The sequence below is a fragment of the Zalophus californianus genome, chromosome 3, assembly GCF_009762305.2.
Source record: "Zalophus californianus isolate mZalCal1 chromosome 3, mZalCal1.pri.v2, whole genome shotgun sequence".
Taxonomy (NCBI): domain Eukaryota; kingdom Metazoa; phylum Chordata; class Mammalia; order Carnivora; family Otariidae; genus Zalophus; species Zalophus californianus.
Window position 1 is genome coordinate 165,066,608 of NC_045597.1, and position 23,906 is coordinate 165,090,513.

Sequence of the window (23,906 nt, forward strand, 5' to 3'; positions counted from 1 at the left end):
CTGTGAAGTGTTAATATTTGCCAAAAGAAAACATAATACCTGTTATCTCCCAGTATGTTATTTTCTGTAAAAACTTGTTAAGACGATCACAGTCCTCTGGCAACAGGCTGTGGTATTTTTTATTAGCAGATAAAGATGAGCTGCTTATTTTAATGGCAGCATGAAGATCCTGTAAGTAATTTCAGAAATGGGATGGCTCCAGAGTTTTCTAAAAATATCAGTACCTTTATTATTGTCTTTTTTCAAGAGCTGCGTGGCATACACCATATGCTTCCTCCTCTTTTTAACTCTCTGGCTAAATTAGAACTTTTATCTATGAAAGGGGTCTATAGACACATAGATGGGAAGGAGGTACTGGAATTTCCTGCTGTCATAGAATACATGGTAGTGTATCTTTCTGGCAAAGGGGATTGGTTCAGATGATGGTTGGGTGAATAAATGAAAACACTCTGAAAGATTTGCTCACCCTATTATGAAGATGGCCTTAGGAGCCAACTTGAAGAAACATGGTTGGCAGCTATTTTTTTTTATAAAATTCTTTTTTTTTTAATATTTTATTTATTTATTCATGGGGGAGGGAGAGAGAGAGAGAGAAGCAGAGGGAGAAGCAGGCTCCCAAGGAGCAGGGAGCCTGATGCGGGACTCGATCCCAGGACCCTGGGATCATGACCTGAGCCGAAGGTAGACGCTTAACCATCTGAGCCACCCAGGCACCCAGTTGGCAGCTCTCTAGACAAGAAAGACACATCTGGTGAATTCTGCAGTCAGAGGAAAGAGGGAGCAAGATGCTGAGGTCATGCTAACCATCTTAGGAAAGGGATTTAAGATGGAATGCGTTATAGCCACACAAGTGTAAAAACTATCAGAAGCTTATTTTCTAAATATGAGGGATAAGAGAAATGAGCTCCTGCTGTCAATGGTCCAACACCAGAATTGAGTTGTCTGTATTTTCCCTCTCTGCACCTTAAAGACATCTGGGAAAAAAAAAAAAACCAACTAAGGACACTGATGAAAAACTCTAGATTAGTCAATGGCTCTTAAGTCACAAAAGAACACAAATCTAACTCAAACTGGCCAAGCAAAAAGGGAAATTTTGTTGGCTTTGTATAACTTTAAAATCCATAGGTGTATCTGACTTCAGGCAAAGCTGGATCCAGCTCCATCATTATTCTCTTTGTTGGCACCATTCTCAGGGAGTTCCCTCATATGGTAGTGAGACAACTAGTGGCAGCTCCAACCCAACACCTTTATAAAAGGAGATTGTCTCACGCCCCAGTACATCCAGGAAGTGTTAGAACTGATGTTTGATGCAATGCTGAATGGCTTCTTGACTCAGCCTGGGTCACATGCCCACTTCTGAACTCCCTTGGCCAGAAAGATGCAGTACTTTTACTGGCCAGAACTAGGTCACGAGGTCACCCTGGAACCAGAAAGTAGGATCAGGCGTACACAAATCCCATGAATAAGTCTAGATGAAGAGGTAGTCCCCATAGGAAGATCAAAGTGCTAATTAACAGGGATAGGGAAAATGGATGTTGGGCATGATTCAGAGTTGTCTACTATAACTTCTGGTTTTAATAACAATATAAACTCTCTTCATCTTAGAGTTTTAAGGAAAGAAAAAGAAAAGACCTTTCCCTTCATGTATTTTCCTCTTTATCATTAGAAAGAGCAGACCCATTATCAGTCTTAAACTTGCTGCCATTATTAGTAAAAGGAGAAAGAAGATTTATTTTTATCTGCTGGTCCCGGATCTTTAAGCTATCCCAGGAACCCAGATGGCTTTACTGTGTTATTCATGAGAAATTACCAGACCTCTGGCTACTTATTTAGAGAGGCAAGTGACATTTTGATTCACCCCAGACCTAGGAATTTGCCCCGGAGGGAGGCAACAGAATTCTTTGAAAGGACTAAAAGTGACTTTCTTTGGGTAGAATTGCTCTATATATAGCCTCATGGATTGTTGTTTTGTGATAAGAATATAGTCTCTATACGTATGTCAAATCATTATGTCATATACCTAAAACTAATACAGTGTTATATGTCGACTATATCATAATTTTTGAAGTAAGGATATATTCTAAAAATCTTCAAAAGATGGAATGAGATAAAGAATTAGAGCCATCAAATGTATGCATCTAGTAACTATTGTAATTTAGCTTCTACCATAGGACGACCAACCCCTTCTCACTTGACGAGCCCTCATTAGCTCCATAAACAGTTCCTTCCCAGTGTGTCCTTCCATCAACAGATTAGTGTTTTCCCTGATTTCCTTTTTTTTAAAGATTTTATTTATTTATTTGAGAGAGAGAGAATGAGAGATAGAGAGCACGAGAGGGAAGAGGGTCAGAGGGAGAAACAGACTCCCCGCTGAGTGGGGAGCCCGATGTGGGACTCGATCCCGGGACTCCAGGATCATGACCTGAGCTGAAGGCAGTCACTTAACCAACTGAGCCAGCCACCCAGGCGCCCTTCCCTGATTTCGTAAAACAACTGAACTGAGGAGTGGAAGAGGTACCAAGGCAGAGAAAAGAGAAGAACACACATCATGTTTATGAATTAGGTAGATATCGGAAGGGCATGAGGTTTGATCAACTTGATGTTGGTGAAACATCAAATACCAGCTGAGAAGTTGGGACTTGCTCACTTTGATTTCAGGAAGTAGTGAAAATTTGAAGACAAAAGAGGACAAAATAAATTGAAGATTTTTTTCTGGTTGATAGTTTTAGTCCTTTATATTTCAATGTGGCTTTCATGGGAACGTGTTGACATATTAGCTATATGGGGGATCATATGAGTGAATGTCTAGCTTTTAAACATAGTGTAAATCATTTTGAAAGAAGGCAATATGTTTATAGGCAATCCCCAAAATAGAAATAAACTGTGTTTCAGAAACCATTTAGAAATTGGCAATTTGGCACTGGGAATGGTTTTCCCATGGGGAAAAAAATGATTGGTTGTTAGGGTCCCAAGCCAGTCTGCAAAAGCCCACTACAATCCAATAACCTGGTGCTAATCTGACAATAACCAAGGAGCCCAGGAGCAGGGGGCCATCTGAGCCGGGGGAAGAAAAGGAAATACCTTTCTTCCCTCTTTCCTGGATACACCTTTGAGATGTTCTCTAGCCCCTTCTGATCTGCCAGTCTTTAGGAGCATCTCCCCGGGTTTCCTGACCTTTAATCACTGCTACTCCCCATCATGGCATCCCTCTTAGACCTACCTTTTCCCCGAGAGTGTTCAGGAATCCCGAGTTCTCTCTCTGCCCCATCCCCTCCTCCCTCGAAGTTCTCTTTCTCTCAGTTCATCTCAGCTACAGTTTTGGGGGGTGAGGGGTGCAAATAATCTACCCCATAAAAGCTCTTAACATTCCAGTCCTTCAAAACCCTGGACATCCGGTCATGCACACTCTGGTTACCACTGAGGTACCCACAGTCCTTTCAGGTGGTGACTGTGGGGCCTCATCGTAAGACACTTTTGGCAAAGTCCGTTGGTCAAAAGGTCAATAACTATTTCCCTCTCTCCCCCACGCAAACTTTTTCTTCAAAAAGGGCACTCCTTTCATCCCTGACCCTGGGGGCACACCTAATCTCTTTAATGAGCTTATGCTAAAATCAAAGACCAAAGACCAGAAGAAAGAGGCTTCTGCTTTCAGCTCTGCAAAAACCCTGAAGCAAAGAAATACCAGGGTCTAGTTAATTACTTAAAATAGGAGACACAGGGGAATACAAAGAGAATATATGCAAATTATTTACTCAATAAATTAGGCTACAGCCTGATTAAGAACAAAAATGACATCACTTACTCAGTTCTGACTCTCACAGATATGTGTGAATACCTTATATGAATTATTCCAGACAACAAATCCATGAGGTAGGTATTTTTAGTCCTATTTTGCAGATGAGAAAATTAAGGTTTTAAAACTCCCCACCATAGTCACACAATCATTAGCAAAACTGATATTCTAACTTGTGTTCGCAACTCCTGGTGGAAACAGAAGGAAAGGAGCATTGCTGTGGCAGCTGTTTACTTTCTTTTACATGAAACATTTGAAAGAAAGGGAAACTCTTGAATATTTGTTTATAAGCACCATACAAACTTTGCCTCTGTGAACTACTCTTTAATTAGCACTCTGACATTTTTTTTTAACCCAATAGTAAATAGTATGAGTTCTCTGTGAAAGTCAAAATGAAATCATTCTTTTTTTTTTTTTTTTTTTTTTTTTTTGGTATAATCAAATAAGCTAGCCTATCTCTCTGGCTTAAACCCAACCCTGAATACCAAGAAGCAGAAAAAGAAAGTTCAAAACCACATTATTTTTCCATAATATGTCAAATAACCCTATGCTGTACTTACATTAGAGTGAAAACAAGAACTCTTTCTGCTTCTAATGAACAATTAATTCCAGCTCAGGATGTCGAGTTTAGAATAGGTTAAGTTCCCCCAAACCACAGCCGTTTGTGTTGGATCATGGTTAAAACCCAAAATTCCAACTTCTACAGTAATCACATTCTTTTCTTCTACTGCAATGGGAGAAATGACCATTTTATGTAATATACGAAAAACCATAGCAGAAACTCCTATGAATTCCAGATTTCCTAAACGGTTCTCAAAGCTGTTTAAAATCAGTTGGATATGTTTTATTTCAGCAGAGCTCAAAATCCTGAAATTAAGTTTGGGTACTAAATTTTTTAAAATGAAGATGTTTGGAGTGGAAGATATGGAACTCCATGTAACTGGCATTCATAACACATGTATCACTTAACCTGGATGACAATTAAAACCCCACATGAGCCATGTTTGTGTTCAGATCCCGGAGCCCAGAATGTTCCCCTCGCACAGGTTCCGGGGTAATTAGCCAATCAGGTCGCTGCGGCGGCCATCTTGTTCTTTCAGTTTAAGAAAAATTTCGACCCATGTGGTTCTTATTAAATAGTAACAAGTGTGGTGTTATGGGAAAAAGAAAACTCGTAGAAATCTCTCCGAAACAAGAAGAACACCTGAATAAAAGAGAACCCTAAAATGATAATCACTAAAGCAGTACTGAAATTGACATTCTCCACAAGAATGCAATTTGAATACAATTGTAATGACACATATCAGAGTCTGTGACTTTACAGTTCTCCTATGAACTTCATTCATTTCTTTGTGTTTCGTTCTGAGGCTTGAAATCACAGTGCTGATTTTCAGAGTGTCTATGAGAAAGTGCAAACGTTGATACCAGTGATTTCATCCAGGCACAGGAAAACTTTCCATTTATTCAAGTAAATGATCTAAGAAGAACGGGTATAACATTGTTATTATACACAATTGAGAAATAGTTTCTTTTCCAGCTTCAAGATAAGAATTTTGTAAAGTAATGGAGTACTTGGGTTTTATCTCCATGAAGCTTTCTTCAAATGATGTAGCTCATTCTGTGTCGTCTTTCACTCAGGCATAGCTTCATTCCCTAGGCAGCAAAACCAAAGCAAAACATGAGGGAAATAGATTTTCTGCTATCGTTTATTCCTTTGTTGCTTTATTCGTTCACTGAATACTTAGCAATTTATATTAAGTGTACATCAAGCCCAACATTTGCACCAACGCTTAACAACAAAGAAGGAAAACCTGCTCATGCGCACACTCTTGGGGTGTATGGGGGGCGGTGCACGCCCAAAGACATTGTTTTCAAATTTCTCCTTTAGAGAAACAGTAGGAAATGTTGTATGAGAAAGACACTCCCTGTCATGATCTGATGGCTTTCCTCTAATGAACCTTCTGGCTCACTCTATGATAATGGATACCCCCAAACGATGTGGAGAAATCTCCATTTTTCAGTTTTGTTTTCCCTACATCACTAATTGCCAGAGTTCCAGATTGTTTCTGAATAGCAGATCTATTTTAAGTATAATTTTTTATATGTATCAGCTACTTTTCCTTTCTTCATCTATTCAGTATGGACCAGTTTTCCTGTTTTCCATGCAGTTCCCTTTACAGTAACTTCCCAGGTTTAAATTGTTAGGCAGCACTGCAGTAGGGATGTGTATGTGGTCATAAGGGAATCAGAGGCTCACATTCCAGAGGAGGCACTCATGGTCTCACAATTAATGTGAATGATGGCCGGAAGAAATCTTTTAGCATAATACTTAAATCAGTGATTGGGGGAAAAAAAATGCTATGGGATTTTAGCAGTTTGTGGTTTATGTGTGGTTCTAGAGCTATTTTTTAAATTTCCCAGTTTCAGAAAGTGGATAACCTGCTTCTTTCTCCACATATGTATGTGTATATGTAAGGTTAAAAAAAAAAATCTAGTCCTCAAATACACGATGACGAAGGAAGAAAAAGATGACAAGCAAATAGGAAAGAACTGAAAAGTTGTTTTAAACATTCAACATTTTCACTTAATTGATTCATAAATTTAATTTATCAGAAATTTGAGTACTGTCCCAATGAGAAGCTCTTACAACTTTCCTAACTTTGTTGAGGATCTTATCTCCAAAATAAAAAGAAAAGCTGTTAATGTCCTATAATTAATTATGGAAAAGAATAAACCCATTTTCACTTATGTTGTGCCACTCTGGCCCCAAGATTGAAGAACAAAATTTCAAAGCATATGGTTTCTTCATTTATTCATTTATCAACTAATTCCTTACACCTTAATTTGGTGGCAAATTTCTTTCTCTTTTTGCCAGGAATTTACTTGCCTCTGAGGATTCAAAAGTGAATGACCTTTCATGTCTGGTGGGAAAGGCAGACAGGAAACATAATTTCAAATGTAATGAGATATTTAGAAATAATTGTACAGGAAAAAAAATTGATAATCAAACGCATAGGAAAGAGGGACTAACCAATGAACACAGTGGATTTGCTTTTATCCCCACAAAGTTGCCCCTGTGTGTTTCGGCTTCCCTTTTGCCTGCATTTCGGGCATTCTGCCTCCATGTAAGCTACTCCAGTTGCCCTTTGTAATTTCTAAGCAAATATAAAGTGGTTTTTATTGTTTTATGATGATACTTCTCTTTAGGCCCAACCTCTCGTTTTGAGGATGTGAGCATTTGTGCATCACGTCTGTCCCAATTACTGAGTGAGACCTGCCCTAGAGGGTTGTTTTTCAAACTGTGTGTCACAACTTATTAGATGATCATAAAACCAATTAGTCACAATTGACATCTTTAAGATTTTGAAGAGAATAGGCTATATCAGAGGCCATGGCAGGTAGTAAAGATGAGTGTTGGCCAATCTGTGCCCACATATACATATTTGCTAGCTCATAATGTAAACTACATTCCTACAGATTATGATTTTAAAAGGTCGAAAACCTGTAGTCTAGACTTTTAAGTTCCATGTCTGGTTGGTTTACCATTTCATTTATAAGATTTCACGTGGGACTTTAGTTTCAGACTAGGGGGCTCAATCATTTCTTTGAATAAATAATGTTGAATACATCCCATCTGAAACATTATGAATGGCACAGACTTTGCTTTTCTTGATTATATCTGTATATCAATATAGTGTAGACATATATATTGATATATAGATAGGTACACAATTTGCACATATTTTAATTAATTTTAGTTTAGCAGTCAGTGGTTTATGTAGCTATTAAATAAACATCTTTTTTTTTTTTTTTTAAAGATTTTATTTATTCATGAGAGAGAGAGAGAGAGAGAGGCAGAGGGAGAAGCAGGCTCCCAAGGAGCAGGGAGCCTGATGTGGGACTCGATCCCAGGACCCTGGGATCATGACCTGAGCCGAAGGCAGACGCTTAACCATCTGAGCCACCCAGGCGCCCTTAAATAAACATCTTAAGCAAGGTTACAATTATATAGACAAAAATATTTTGAAGACCAGGTGAATATAGTTGCCATACTCTAGTCTTTCTTGTTTTCCTGAAATTACGATTTTTTTCCTTTTACATTAAACTTTTTTATTATAAATGTAATACACGCTCACTGTAATAAGTTACATAATTGGTAAAAGTGTTAAAGCAGAAATGTAAATCATCTATCATCAAACATGCAATAAATGAACACTTTATGCTTTGGCATATTTTATAGAGACACACACACATACATGCATATCACATGTAGTAATTAAATTGGGAGACCCTACTGGATATACTGTTACCTAAGCTACTTCTTTCACTTTCTATTATATTGTGAGCATTTCTCCTGCCTTTAAGTAATCTGCGAAAGTGTGACGTTAAATGTGTAACATTTAACTCACTAATTCATTAATCACGTTTTCATTGTTGGATGTTTAAGTTATTTTCATCACTTCCTGTAATGAGGTAATAATTATAGATAAATAATCATCTAGATAAATCTTTGCATTCTTATGTTATTAGTTATCATAAATCAATTTAAGATATTAATTATTTAACATAGGGTGATGAAAAAAATTTTAATTGATACAAATTACCCAACATGCCCCTAGAAAGGCTAAAAAGTTTATATTCTCCCCAGTAGCATATTTATTAATGCATTTAACAAATCTTAATGGTCTGTTTTGTACAGGTTTCATGCCAGACCTATTAAAACTGAGTGTTTTCATTTTTCTTAATTTTTACCAGTTTAATAGCTCATATCAATTATTTTGTTTTCATTAAATTACAAATGAGATTTGGCATTTTGTGCATTTATTGGTCATGTATATTTCTTCTTTTTTATGAATTTTCCTTTTTTGCTATTACAGTGTTTGCCTTTTTGCTTCCAAATTGTAAATGTTCTTGATATAGAAGGATTATTAAGCCTTTACTGTCAAATAGCATTCAGAATTTTTTTCTAACTTTGTCAGTAGTCTCTTTTTTTATTATTATTATGTTATGTTAATCACCATACATTACATCATTAGCTTTTGATGTAGTGTTCCATGATTCATTGTTTGCATCAGTAGTCTCTTAACTTTATGATACTTCAGAAAAAAAGAAGCTTTACTTTTTGTGTAAACAAACCAGAGATTCTTGTTAGTTTTTTCAAATGGCATTTATTTTTCTTCTTTTTCTATTAATGAGATGATTTATATTAATAGGGTTTCTAATATTGAATGGCCCTTGCAATTCTGAAAAAATAAATCTACACTCACATGCTGTCTGTTTTTTCTTTGAAGGTAAAGCTGGGCATGTATTACAAGTATTTTGCTTGTGATTTTGTACCTCTATTTGTTAGGGAAATTGATATCTAAGGATTTTTTTCCCCCTAACTTTAGCAGTTTTACATAGAAGAGTTACATAACCTTTGTAAAATGATTTGAGTAGCTTTTCATCTGTTACTATATGTTATATCAATTTCTATAGTCTAGGAATTATCTCTTTGTCAAGATTTAAAACAACTCATCCATAGAACCATCTAGCCTGATGCTTTTTTATGGACAATTCTTTGACACCTTTTTCAACTTTTCCCAAAGTGGAAATCTTTGAGAAAGGAGATGTTTCCTCTTTTACTGAATTTTGGAAATTCACTATATTTTTCTATAACATTATTTATTTCATTGAGACTTTCAACCTGTTAGTATATTTTATGTTTTTTGTCACTTAATATATTTAATAATTCTATTTCTCTGTTCTAATATATTTATTTTTACCTCATTAACTTAGTATTTCTTTTAAGAAGGAATAAAGCAAACTTTTTAAATTATTTAGCTTATTGATTTCAGTTACTTTTTAATCATGTTCAGTGACAACATAATTTAAGGCAATGAGTTTAGTTTTGAATTTAGTTTGGTCACTTCCAGAAATGTTAATATCTTAATGTTCTTCTTTTTTTTCTATGTATTTTGAAATTTAAGATTTTATTTCGTCTTTGACCAAGAATGACTTATATAGTCGTTATTTTAATTTTTAAGGATTTAGGCTTTTTCCATCTAAAATTTTATTATCACTGTATAATTTTAATATTTTGTAGTCAAGGATAGTGAATTCTATAACTTGGGGCATTTACTGAAAATTGACACAGTATATGTAACTTTGTCATTTAAAGTTTTTAAATTAAGTAAATTAAAACTAGTGATTTTTCTAAAAATGTTTATTATTGAATAAATATTTATTGAGTGCCTATTACATTCCAGGCTCTGGTAAGATGCTGAGGATGTAGGAGAGAGCAAAATGGACAAAAATCTCTGTCTTGTGGTACTTGCATTCTAGTATATGACATACGTATATCACTATATTTCCTTAAATGCAAGTCAACATAGTCATTATACACACTACAAATTTAATGACAGTTTTTCAGGAAAAGAACAAAAAGAAGACACCACCAATGCAAGCTTTTATAAGAGCCATCCCCATGCATATCTCAGATGTTTAAGTGTGAATTGGTAAAATAATCTTATTAATTATATTATTTCCAATACTGTATATGCTTATTTATCATTTCCTTGATCTGTCAAAGACAGACGAACATGAGGCTAAAGTCCCCAGAAACAAAATGTTTCTGAGGCTTTCAACATCATTTTTTAGATCTATCTCTTGGAAGAGGTTGAAATGTAATGTTTGATTCATTCTGAGGCTTTTTCTTCCCAAGAAATGTTTAGCTCATTTATATCTGTTATCATAACTGTCATCCTTATTCCTTCCATCATTTTGGTTTAGACTTTCTGTTTTGTACACCTTTTTCTGTTTCCTATTTTATTCCCCATGTGCTACAGTTTCTTTGATTATTTTATTTAGTAATTTCCCTCATACAGACTTTATAAAAACATTTTTATCCTGTTTTTTCTATCAACATCAAGAATGAAATCATCTCTGTTGAGTTCCTTCCATGTAAAAGGAACAAAGTGACATGATTATATGTCATCACAATGCTCCCTCACACTTTTTTTTTTAAAGATTTTATTTATTTATTTGAGAGAGAGAATGAGAGACAGAGAGCACGAGAGGGAAAAGGGTCAGAGGGAGAAGCAGACTCCCCGCTGAGCAGGGAGCCCGACGCGGGACTCGATCCCGGGACTCCAGGATCGTGACCTGAGCTGAAGGCAGTCGCCCAACCAACTGAGCCACCCAGGCGCCCTCCCTCACACTTTTAATCTGTGCTGTTTTAGATCCAGTCTTTAAAGAAGACTATGTGTCTTCTCTTTTAATATTTTTTTATGTGGCATCCAGGGATTACATTTTGTGTCTAATGCCAGCCCCTCTTTGCGACAACATCTCCAGCACTGAGTTCTTTATCTTGATTCATCTCACTGTTAACAGGCTTACCTTTTTGAGTAATTTCACTTCAGGAAGGATATGGAGTTTGTATATTTCTAAATCCTTGAAATCTGATAGTATCCTTTATGTATAAATCTCAACACTTACAACAATGCCTGGTGCTTTGAGGTATATAATAAGTATTTGTTAAATGACTGACATACTTGCTTCCCAAGGTTTTTTTCCTAGACATTACATTGTCTTTTGGTTTTTAATATCGAGGAAAAAGAACTCTGAGGCCAACCTGATTTTTCTTCTTCGTAAGTGACCTGTTTTCCCTATCTGGATCTTATGGGAGTCTCTCTTTATTCATGATATTCCAAATTTTCACCCAAATTATTCTAGCTGTTGGTCTCTTTTCATTCATTTTGCCAGGTTCTTACTGAGTCCTTTCTGTTAACAGTTTTGTGTTGGTTTCTTTCTGTTTCTTTACTTGAAAGCATAGATGTTGTTCCTTAGACAAGATGGTGGAAGTCTCCTTGGTTCTCCTCTCCTTACAGCAAACTGTTTGTGGAGAAGTCCTCTCATACCTCCACAATGGGCCTGGCTGATATAAAGCCATGCCTCCCGTTTAGAGGTTTGGCAGCTTGAAAAGACAGGAAGGGAACCAAAATCCCACGTAATACCTGGTGGAGAACTTTGCTTCTGCTTAGTTTCTCAGTTGGTTCCCCTGAAATCATGAGCAAGGGTCGTCTTTCTGTGCCCTGACTTTTGTTTGTCCCAGCCCTGCCATCCTGTATTACCTGTGGCTGTGTCTACCCTTCATCCTCATGATGTTGCCCATCAAATCAGGAGGGAACCCTTTCTAGTGCTTAGATTTGCTTCCCCTGCTATCGCCACCTTGAGGACCCCCTGCTTTCCAGATGGACCTTTTGGAAAGGTGGCCACTCCAAAGACAAGAAAATCTCCATGCTAGTCTCCTCATCAGCCCTATACCCTCCCCTCCAGCCTCACCTCAAAAGGAAAAGTTGCAGCTTCCTCCGCCAGCTCCCCAGCAAGACTGGTTGTGAGCGGGCGCCATGTCCCCCTTTCAGCTTGGTCTGTGGCACTGTTTCTAGCAGATACTCCTCAATACCTAGTTCTGGTTCACATTTCACCTACTATAGATGCTGCTGACCATTTCAGTGGAATCTGGGAGAGCAGTGGTAAATGGCCTGCACTCACTCATATTGTCACTGAGTCCAGAATTCAATACCCATTTTAACGCTTAACCTCGCTTTAAGAAGGAATTTCTTCATGATGAATCACAGCAAGCTCCAGGACAGTTTTATTGCATCACAAAGGCCATTTTCCTAGCTGCAGCTTATACTTATTCACACACAGTAAAACAATGCATATCTAATGGTATGACTAGAAGATATGATGGCTTTTTTCCCCCCTCCTGCACTAACTCCTAATTTTTCTTTAAATGGTCCTGCAAAAGTGAGACATGGTGTAAAACTTCCAAATTGGAAGGAAAGGCTGCAAAATGCAGTAAGAGAGCCGGCTTTCTGGTTGCCCGTCAGCATAACTTCAGTAGGGCTAAGGCGAAAAGGGCCACAGAAATTCAGAGGATCGAGTTGTGGGTTTTCTTATTTACACTGAAGTTGTAAAAAATAATTAGAATGTAATGCGAAGTGTTACGGATATGCAGTTACCTCTGAATATATAAATATCTTATTGCCTCTGTCAGGCTGCATTGTTCTAATTTCCAGCCACAGACATAGATACACTGGTTGCATGACTTTATTAATTCCTAGTCTGAGGTCTGTAGTGTGGATGATAATCTAATAACAGAATCATATTTATAATATAGAAAATTCTCACTATGGGTACACATGAATCCCATCATTACTGAAGGCTTGTTCTTTCTCACATCAAACTGATAGTCACTCTCTATTTTGGTGACAACTTCATCTTAATGAGAATTTCAAAAAGGGCAGGGCTGACTCCCTGCCCCTGGGCCCTTTACCCCTGCAAATACCATCACTTGGGTTCCTATAGGTTTATGATCTGTGCCCATCCTGGGAAAGTGAAGGGAAATCTGTGGGAACCTTTTTCAAAAGTTTTCTTAGAATCAAGCCAGTCCTACTTTGATTTTTATGACCTCCTGTCTCTCAGGGTCTGGGGTTCCGCCTCCTCATGAGGATCAGATTTCCATGGAGGCTGATACCTCCGGTACCCCTAGAAACTTAGAGATGGTGTTCCTATTGGAATTCCCTGCCCTGGATTGGTCACCCATTTCAATTTGATCCCAAGTGCTTGCCATCCTATCATGGACAATCTTGAACATGGATTCCGTCTCACAGTTTGGTCTAATCTCTCCTCTCCTCTCAGACCCATCTTCTTATCTCGGTCCCACTGTGTACTCCTTGCTACACTTGGGTGTTGGTTGTAGGCTTGTGGATGTGTGCTTCTACACCCTTAGGTGGCTATCACTGGCCTGTCCCATTCAACTGCTACCCTTCTATCTGGTGGTGACACAATCTTGACCTCAAAGCAGAAGTGGTGGCAGATGCAAAGTTCATTCCAATATTGCAAGGTAGAGTTCTATAAAAAGTGCTTGGCTTTGATGGCCTCCTGTCCTTAAATGTTGGTTAAGTGTGTGCACCCAGAAACATGCCAGTCAGAAAGCCTGCAGGAGGGGTGCCTGGAATCGAGCCCCGCATCAGGCTCCCTGCTCTGCGGGAAGCCTGCTTCTCCCTCTCCCATTCCCCCTGCTTGTGTTCCCTCTCTCACTGTCTCTCTCTCTCTCTCTGTCAAATAAATAAATAAAATCTTTAAAAAAAGAAAAAGAAAAAGAAACCCTGCAGGATCTCACGGGCTTCAGTACCATAAGTGAGACTCTCCAGTTTGATACCAAGCTCAACTTTGATGTCAAACTGCTTGTCTCCCGTTTATAGCACTTACTGACTAGCCATATTTCCATTTTTAACTAGGAAACAAACTTGACAGATGCCACATTCCATATTACTACCTTTTTAATTCTAGTGAGGAAAATCATGCAGATGCTCAATTGATCGACGTGGAAAAGTTTTAAACTTACAAGAGTATCACTGAACTTCTGCTTACTGCTTTATCTTTAATGATTATTGTAGTTTTGTCTAGTTTAAAATTCCTGAGGTATGCAACACCCAAAGTACAACATTGTGGCCTTTGTTCACTACTGTTTAGACATAGCATCTGGGGGTAGTGTGGAGTGAGGGAGACCAATCTTCATCAATAATGAGTAGTGATTGAAAAATAATTTTAAATGTTTCTTGTACTCATATGTCCACATCCCTTTCTATGTAAATTCCATTCAGGGATACAAGTGGCCACTGAGACTGTATTTGGCTTTCAAGATGGTGGAGAAGTCAAATAAGAGGTATGTAGCTATAAATAAGATAGCACAAGTGTAGAACGATCATCAGACATGCAAGTATAACTACAATGAAAGTTACCTTGAACAAATCAGTTTCCAGGATGGCATTCATTTCTTATTGATAAATATGCCTGATACAAAGATAATGGAGCAGATAATTAAACCATCTATTTGGAAACATAAACACACACATACACTCACACACACATTGCAGGGAGACAAGGGACATTGGTTAGCACAAATTTTCTCAGTACATCCTACCATCTTTCTCTAGAAGACTATTTGTCCTCTGACAGGAAAAAGATAGGAAAACATTTTGACTACAGTAAGGCTTTTGATTCTGTACTATGTGACCAAAGTCAGTAAAGGATAAAAGAGCCTAGCTCTTTCTTCTTTTATATAGGTGGACAGTGGTCTGAGGACACTGGTAAAGCAAGTCATTAATGTTTCAGTTTTGGTTGGCTAGCATACCAAGTATGTCTTCTCTGTGGTGATAACTGACCAGGGAAGTTAAAGATAGGGCTACTCACTTCTCCTCTGCCATGGAGAACCTTATGGTGATCAGCCCTGAGACCCCCTCTTGCCTCTGCTTCAATGTGGAAGGGCAGGTGCAACACATACCCTTTATCACAGTCTGTTGCAACCTCCACCTCTACCTCCTTCTTTCCACTTCTGGCATCCCATTATGCTGGTCTTGTGGAGAAGATATACTTGATAAATTCTTGTTGAACTGTGCACCCTGTCTCTGGATCTCTCTCGGGCAACGGAGGAGGATCAAGACACTCCCGTAAGCATCTTAGGAGTAACACACAAGATTCCATGGATATGAAGTCTAGTTCCCTCTACTGTAGAGCATAGGCTTCATCTCACTACCTTTCTCAAGTCGCTGATGACTGCATGATGCTGTCAGAGATGGGTTGGTTGCTTTTGAGGAGAAATTCCTCATGGTACACAGTGCACAGAGATTCTTACTCGGACAGAGTTCCTCGTAAACAGCCAGCAATGATCACTAACGAGTGGTCTATACGAGTGATCCAGAAGATGGGTTACATAGAAGTCCCATTAGCCCCCGGGATTATGCCATATGTTAGTGTATGCCCACATTTTGTGTATCTGCACTGTCACAATAATCTCCTTTGCATAGTCTTCCCCAGGTGCTCCAACCACATCACCCTTCTTCTGTCGGGGCATCTCTAACCACTCCTTGTCTGCGCCAGGAAGTGAAAGTTAATCACATCCTACCTGGTGCCATCACACAACTCAGTTGAGAGCTTCTGCATGTTTTAAGTCTACTCTGTGCCCAGCCCGAGTGCTTTGCTGCCCTTAGACAAATGTTTGCCAAATTGAAATCTTGGTGGCCCAAATGGGTAAACCAAGGCATGGTCATCTAGTAATCTCTAAAGACAAAGACCTTTTGACACCTGTGTTCTCATCTCCAGACTCTTCTATGTCAGAGATGACACAGACTTAACTATCCGACACATTAGCATAATGAGGAATGCCAGCTAGTGGGTCACTGTCACATTTTCTTTTGCAACAAAAGTTAATTTGGTTAGTGTCTTTTACAGTGGTCCAAGTAGCTACCTGACATGCAGGCAATTAAACCTATAAGGTGAGCACCTCGTTCAAGTCTTTTTATAGATTAAATCAATGTATGCTCATGGATTTTAGAATAATAGATCTGGATATGGTGGCATGACCCCACTTGAGTGTTCAAAAAAATTAACTTCCAACCTATTTTAATGCAAATGTTACCTTTGTAAGTGGATGACCTGAAAAGAAAGTGTTTCCATAGTAACCTAAGGGAACACATAACCTGTTTATGATAACTTCTGCATGAAGAGAGCCAGGCATGGATAGGGAATATGCTTTGATGTCTGCTGCAAAAAATCACTGACAGCATTGTGTGAGTGAATGGTTGGAAGATTTCACTTTATTTGTAGTTAATTTAGAAAATAAACTTTCATAATGAACTGCTGAAATACACACTTGAAACAACCAGATGATCTGTCAGGATATTTTTTTTAAATGTAATTTGTCATAAGTGACAACCGCGGCATCAGTTTAAGAGAAATAGATTAGGGATGAGTTCTTACTATAGGTTTTTCCCATTTTGTGCATTTCTTTTTATCTCTACTCTGTGTTCTTCCCTAGGACTCACTGAGGCCTTTCAAAGCTCTTAGATTTCTCTTTTTTTCCTTTTCATTTTTTACCTCGGAACATGTCATGTAGAAGCTGCCCTTCTGGAATTGAGAGTCTATATTGTGCGGATATCACCAACAAGGAATATATTGATTATCCTTCACTTTTCTACTGATGTGGCTAGTTGAGCTGGTGGCTTTTTAGAGGTGCCATTAGCTAGAGATGAGTTTGACATCCACAAGCCCTTTATGGTTATTTTCCCTTCTTCTTACAGATGTAACATCTAGTTAAAGAAAAACTTGTCTACAAGATTCCTTTCTTGCTTTCTTCCCTTGTTATTATTATTATTTTTTTCTTTGAGGGTCATTAGCGCAGGGGAACAGATGCATACAGTTTTAAGGAGTATTTCTTTGAGGCACCATTTTAGAGTCAGCTCACTGACAGGTCCATGCCCATGGGCTCCAGTGTGGACTTGGGGCAGGAGGCCCTGGCTACAATTACCCATCTGGTATCCATCTGGTAGCACAAATGAAAGATAATACCAGATCATAGAGAACCTCTACCAACTGCCAACTTGGTATAAGCAGGCAAAGAAGGTGCCACCCAACAGCGCTGTGAAGAGGAAGAAATGTTGTCCGTAGGGTATGCACATTTCCAACACAAGATGCAAAAGAATGGCATGCGAGAGCATATGGAAAGAAATTGCTGTACACATCTGACCTTACAGCTGCAACTTGTTAAATATTAAACCGAGTTCTCTGCCACATTTAAGTTGCTTGTGGAGTTTGGGAGAAAAGATATCCGAATATGCTTGAGACATGTATTTTGCTACTCACACCCACCCACAAGAGGGTTAACAGGATTTGAGGACTTTGGGGTGAGGAGTAGATACCAGCATCATAAAGGCATTGATTTCATTCACGTGTAATGCCGCTTTTCAGTAGGCCGTTCGGTTGTAGCAAAAATAAGGATTTTGTCGTTGCTCTAAAATGGCTTAGACATTTTATCAATTTATTACTTTCTCCTTGTTTTTATATTCCCCTTTTCTGCTTTGTCTGCTTCCTTCCAAATGCAGCGTGCTCTGGTTAGTGCCATTGGCTAAGTATTGTGACTCTGTTAACATAACTGTCAAGGGATTCGCTGTCTTCCTACAGCACCGTCCCATCTGAGGAGCTCCAAATGGAAGCACTGGTCCGAGATGGCAAGGGTGTGCTTGCCTATGCGGCTGCCCGTCTGTGGAAGCCTTTCTGGTTTGTTTCCTCCACTTACTCTGTAGTCTCGGGGCCTGGCTTGTCTCTGCATGACCAAATAAAGTGAGAAAATAGAGTGAGAATTTAGCAGCATTGTGATCACCTAAGCAACAACACGCTCTCATGGGGTCTTTTTTTTGTGCATTATTGTCTTCATAGTAATGTGCATGTGCAATGTTGTCTTCATAGTAACATCTCATATATGTATATATGATACTTTATATACTGCCATAAATTTTGAAAGACATTATCATTGTCATATTAAGCACTTCAACAAAGACAGGAACCCATTTTTATACAGGAGAAAACCGAGGCCCAGAAAGGTTACATGATTGCTGACAAGCACATATTAGCTTTGAACCCAGATCATATGACCCAAAGTTTGAAAGTGTCCCACCAGATTTAGGTAGGGGTTTTTTTGTTTGTTTGTTTGTTTGTTTGTTTTTGTTTTAATCTTTGAACTTCTCTTTCCTCCTTACAAAAGGAAACATTCAATTCCTTAAGGACTATTGCAGTTTCCCAAAGAATGAGAGCTAGAGTCAAGATAGGGATTCATGGTAGCCCCAAAAGTCTCTGCCCTGTGGGTGGCTAGAGGGATAGGAGCTGAGGTGACTTCCTTTCTTCCGTAATCTCCAACAAGATGTTTCCCATATTTCCACTGAGAGACAACGTGAAGAAAAATGTCTTCCCAGTTGGCCACACAGAGACCCATGCTGGATGAAATCGGGAAGAAAGAAGGGCTGTAAGTCAGAGGCATGAGTCATCTAGATAAGAATCGTAAAGGAATTATAGAGTGCAGGATCACTAGCAAAGGGCCAGGATGGAGGTGGGTGAAGGATGAGATGTCAAAGTAGAAGGGTTATGATCCAAAGGTGAGATTTCAATATTGATGTTGACCACGACTGGTGTAAAAGAATTTATGGAAAAGCCAAAATGAACTTAAACCCGATTCCATGTGGAAGATTGCATAAATTGCATATTCCGTGCAAGAAGATATAATACTGTAAATTCCCTTGCTTTTCTTCTTCCAACTTATGGGACTGCAGTTCTTTTGCCATAATTTATACTAATTAGTCTTCCACTTAAATCAAGAAGGGAACTGTGAATGTAGCCATCCCTTGTCTGCTCCTCATTAGAAACAATTAAGAGTTAGAAGAACAAAAACACAGCACAGAAAAGATGGGAAAAGCCACCCAGAGAGAGAAACATGAGGCGGGAAATGATCGTATTGAACTGGACAAAGAGGAACGGATAGCCTTCAAGATCCATCGCTCGTCCAGCTAAGGTCTGAACAGGGTCTGAAGTAGCACAGCCCAGTCATACCAGCCTCCCCTGCAGTAGTCTCACCTGCGTTTTTCATATCTCCTGTCATACTGCATTTATTAAGAAATGTTCTCACTCTCTAAATCCAATTCATAGTTTCCCTCCGTGGATAGGAGGTATGGCATTACTGATGAGAGAAAAATAAGTCCTAAGCTAATCAGCCTTGGTAAATTCCAGTCTTGCACATTATTGTCATGGAAGCTTTCTCCCACAATTCAGACAGGACACAAAGAGGCAGGAGAGGGACCAGGTGTGAGATGTCCTAACACTGCTCTCGGAGCCCTGCTGTTTATATCACTTTATACTTTCCCAAAGGGGGAAGGAGGGGAGACCAGGGAGCATTTAATTGCCTTATAAACTGATTGACAAATCGGTGATCTGATGCATATGGATGATCTTTTTAGTGAAATGGCTCAGAAGCTGCTAACAGAGATCATCAGGAGCCATGATTTGCACACCCTCTGCAGGGTTATTACGGAGAAGCGGAAGGATGGGTTGATTATTATCTTTTCTTCTTTCTGTTTTTTTTTTTTTCTTGAATGTTTTCTTCGCCTCCAGGGAAATGCATTCTAGCAGCGTGAGCACCACTATTAATCAACACTTGTAGCAATAATCAGTGAGTGAAAAATGGTGACCAGAACCTGTGAATGCACTGGCATAACTGTCTTCTGAGTTTTCCTTTGTGATCATGCCTTGGCATTCTAACATGGATAATTTATACAAAATTAATGTTGGCACCTTCTGAGGTGCAAAGATTTATAGAGGCAGTGCTTACTTCTTCATCCATTAAAAAAGAAAGAGAAATCGTTTCTGGTCATGATGGATAATATTTTAGAGCCTTTAAAAATATACTTGCTATCTTCATGTTTCTTTGTGTTGTGTTGAGCCAGCGAGTCCCTTTGCTTTTGAACATGGGTGTTGTGAAAGGCAAACTGTTATAAGTTCTTGCTTCCAGTTTTCCCAGAACTTTCACCAGGAGGGGGTGTGAAAAATAATCAAGAATTCAAAAATACCTCAGGTCCCAAGATCCTTCTGAGAGCTGTCTGGTGTTATTGGAAATGCAGGGAGGGAAAAAAAAAAAAAAAAGGCTGAGTTACTGGAGTGGCAAAATGCTGTTGCTAGCCACACTTGAGAGAAAGTGGTTGTGAAAATAAAGTGAGCCGGGGCTGGTGAGGACACTATACATGAGGGAGGCCATTTTAAAGTTCAGTTGCCGCTTTCATTCCACCAAGCTACCGCTCAGTTTTTACCATCCTCTGATCAGTGGGATAAATTCTGATGTGTCCACACTTTGAGACTTTCTCTGAAATTTCACTTCCTTGGGATTGGCTTGCCTGGAGCCTAAAGAAGGTCACAGAGGCACAGGACCACATCTTAGAGAGTGATTGATAGACCAAGACTCATAGGGGCATATGACACCAGCCCCTTGTCTGAGGATCGCTCCTGTCATTAAAATCAATGCAACTTAATTAAAGCAAATTACAGATAGATACATCTATAAATAAGATATTAAAGTGTGCTGCTGAATATGATAATTGCTGCATATTTAGCAATCAGTGTGTGTGTTCTGCTCTTGCCAGGAGGAATTCCTTTCAGTGGAATCAATCGAGCTTTATTAAAAACCATCCAAATTAGAGGGAGAAATGATGAGTGTTATAATAACACAAAATCACTGTTTCAACTTTCACTGCAAAGAAAGGAAAGCAAAATATGTCCATCCCTCTTTTTTCACTCAAGGAAAATATTAGACATATTCTCTTTAAGATGTGGATATTTTGAATTTATACATTTTAATTTTTGTATTCTCTTCCCGCAAAGGAAGGCGGAGGGAAAGCAACAATCATAAATAAAACAATTCAGCAGTGAGACTGAAGCGTGAGGAACACTCCAGTGCCTGGATATGCTATTCTATACTTTGATGACAGAAGACAAATAAATGAAGTGCGTACTCTAAACAGAGCTTTAAGTGACTTATTTTATTCTCCTAGTCACTAGATCTCTGTGTGTGAAAGTTTTCATAGGTTAATTCAAAATAATGAATGTTGGAAATAAAAACCCTTTCTCATCACCTTCCTGACTTGTCTCACTACTCTACCCCGTCACCTTTTATCATACATAAGAATTAAGCTTATGGCCGGAGACTTTTTTCAGGTTAACTTAAAAATACACATTTTAAAAAAGATCATTCGTCACCCAATTTCAAAATCAATAACAAAACGTTAACAGTTAATTAAATCACTCCCACGTGACCAGAATCATTTTCAAATTTAAGAAAACAAATACTAAAATTACAAGAAGACAAAGATTTCAATGACGAATGTTCTAAGAGACAAAAAAGGGAATCACTAGACAACCAGCCACTTCTAACAGACATCTAAAAGGCATTTACGAAGACTTCTTACATTGCGACACTCTGTGCATTTATTGTTTGGAAAGAGAAGGAAAGAAGAAAAAATGGAAAGAAAACAACGAGAAAGGAAGGTAACAAGAGAAGAAGTGAGTGTGTAGAAAAGTGATTTTTAACTATTTCACTTAAGCAAATATTGATTTAAAGATTTGATTTATTTACTGGAGAGGGGAAGTGTGTGTGTGCGCAAGCGAGCAGGCAGAGGAGCAGAGGGAGAACGAGAGGGAGATGATCTCCAGCAGACTCCAAGCTGAGTGCAGAGCCCCACATGGGGCTCGATCCCAGGACCTCGAGATCACAACTTGACCCAAAACCAAGAGTCGGACACTTAACCAAATGAGCCACCAGGCGCCCTGCAAATATTAACTTATTGAATGTCTTCCAAGCACTGGTCTAGGCAATGAGGAAAGCAAACAAAGTCCTCATGGAGCTTACGTTTTTGAGGAGAGAGAGAGAGACAGTAAGTAAGTGAAGAGTCAGTATCGTGCCATGATGATTTCCACAAAGAAGTATACAGCTGTGCTAAGGGGCTAGAACACGTAGCCGGGCGAAGTGTGCTGTTTGATATATGGCAGTCAGGGAAAGCTTCTCTGAATAGGGGACATTTAAGCAGGGACACAAAGTGAGGGACAAAAGCATGTGGCCATCTGAAGCACCTGCCAGGGAAGAGGGCAATGTGAGCAGGAAAGCCGTGAGCAAGGTGCCGGGCATGTGGGAGCAGCAGTGAGGAAGCCAGCACGGCTGGACCAGTGGGAACAAGGGGGAGGGGGAGGGAACAAAGCAGAGAGGTTAACTAGTTCAAAACCGCAGGAATCTTTAGGAGCCAAATTATTAAGTCCGCTACTTACCCATCCTCCCTGATGACTGTTATTTCTGATTTTCTAAGATGCACATACAATGCATCCTACTCTTGCTTAGAAAAGAGTATAAAGGGTTGGCAATGGGTGTAGTTTGCTCTTTTCTTTTGAAGAGCCACCTAAGACAAATGATTTTCAGGAGAGATGACCTATGATTTCGCTCCAGGTTATCTATGCCAGAGGCCATTCTACAGACAGATTTGTTCCTAATCGTGACACAGGAGTTTTCCACTCTGCAGAGGTTGCGTGCAGATGAGACTGGAGTTCCGCCATGCATTATTTCCTAGCTCCGTGGCTAGCATGCAGACATATCGCCCCCATCATCACATTTTCTCTGCTTCCTTCTGAGGTTACTACCGGCAGTACCATGGAATGCAGCCACCTCTAAATTCCATGGGTGATGGAAAGAGGAAGTAGTCAAAGCCACTGAGCATGCACATCACACATATCTAAGGCCTGCCTTTCCTTTCATACGGGCTCCAACCTTGTATAACTGTTCCTCAGAATGGCCCCCATCCACAGATAGAGATAGGGGCAGAGCCATGGTCTAAGACTCCTTACTGTGGTACTTTTTCCATGCCTAAAGATGTCATAGGACAATTCAAAACTAAACTATCCTTTGAGATACATACTAACAGTAGCTTGCAACTCTGTTATTGGTTACACAAAGCATGGCCAGTGTGGTTCATTGCAACTTGTAAGTAACTATTCTGTTCAAACTGAACACTAGCATTCCGTTCATACAATACCACTGCTACTATTGGGATATGTGTAACATAAAAAGAAATATATTTGCTTCAGAAGTCTCTGAAAATACTGATACAGGACCTGATTTAATGGGTCTCTTTAATTCACGTATTTTAAAGAACAAGAGATTGAAGACTTTACCCAGTGAAAGTGTTCCCATCCCTAGAGATAGGTGAGTCCACTCCACCACCTGCACAATTACCTCTTTTGTACCAGGTAGCCCTGGCCACCCTTTCTTTGCTATAACTCCTCACGCAACAGCCAGGCTCCCATGTTTGAAGGATCCCAGATTTCCATGACTCAGAAATTAGCCATTAGAAACACATTGCAGTGTTGGGTCATTTTTCTCTGGGGCCTTTGCTGCAGAGAATTTTAGCCCAAATTGCATTTCCTGGTATGTTATCCTTTCTGACGGTAAACATGCCCAATGGTGCTATATTGTGTTAAACCACAGGGTAGGTTGAGGCGCAATCAGGGTGAGTCTAATAAAAACTTGGCAATAAATAAATAAATAAATAATAAAAAAACTTGGCAGCAAGCCTAATGAAAATTGGAGCGGACCTAAAAACCTTTAATAAGATTGTTCTCTTTTTTGTAGGTTCTTGCAGTGTGCTTTCCATGAATATCTGGGCAATTGGGGATTTTTAAAGGTATTTACTATGGGAAGGTAATTGAA

The 23,906-nt window shown here is 39.0% G+C and overlaps 1 protein-coding gene across 14 annotated transcripts in view; it reads left to right on the forward strand.

Annotated features, from left to right (window-relative positions):
- The window catches only part of PARD3B (par-3 family cell polarity regulator beta), a 1,014,396-nt gene that overhangs the window by 916,134 nt on the left and 74,356 nt on the right, over positions 1–23,906 (forward strand). For 2 of the 14 annotated variants that reach the window (XM_027589187.1, XM_027589186.1), the window contains exon 22: positions 14,446–14,507. The exons of 9 other annotated variants lie outside the window; for them this stretch is intronic. In XM_027589187.1, coding sequence (XP_027444988.1) covers positions 14,446–14,507 — 62 coding nt within the window. Of the gene's footprint in view, positions 1–14,445; positions 14,508–21,037; positions 21,271–23,906 lie in introns of those variants that run through there. 3 more of the 14 variants (XM_027589189.1, XM_027589190.1, XM_027589191.1) reach the window with 3 other exon arrangements.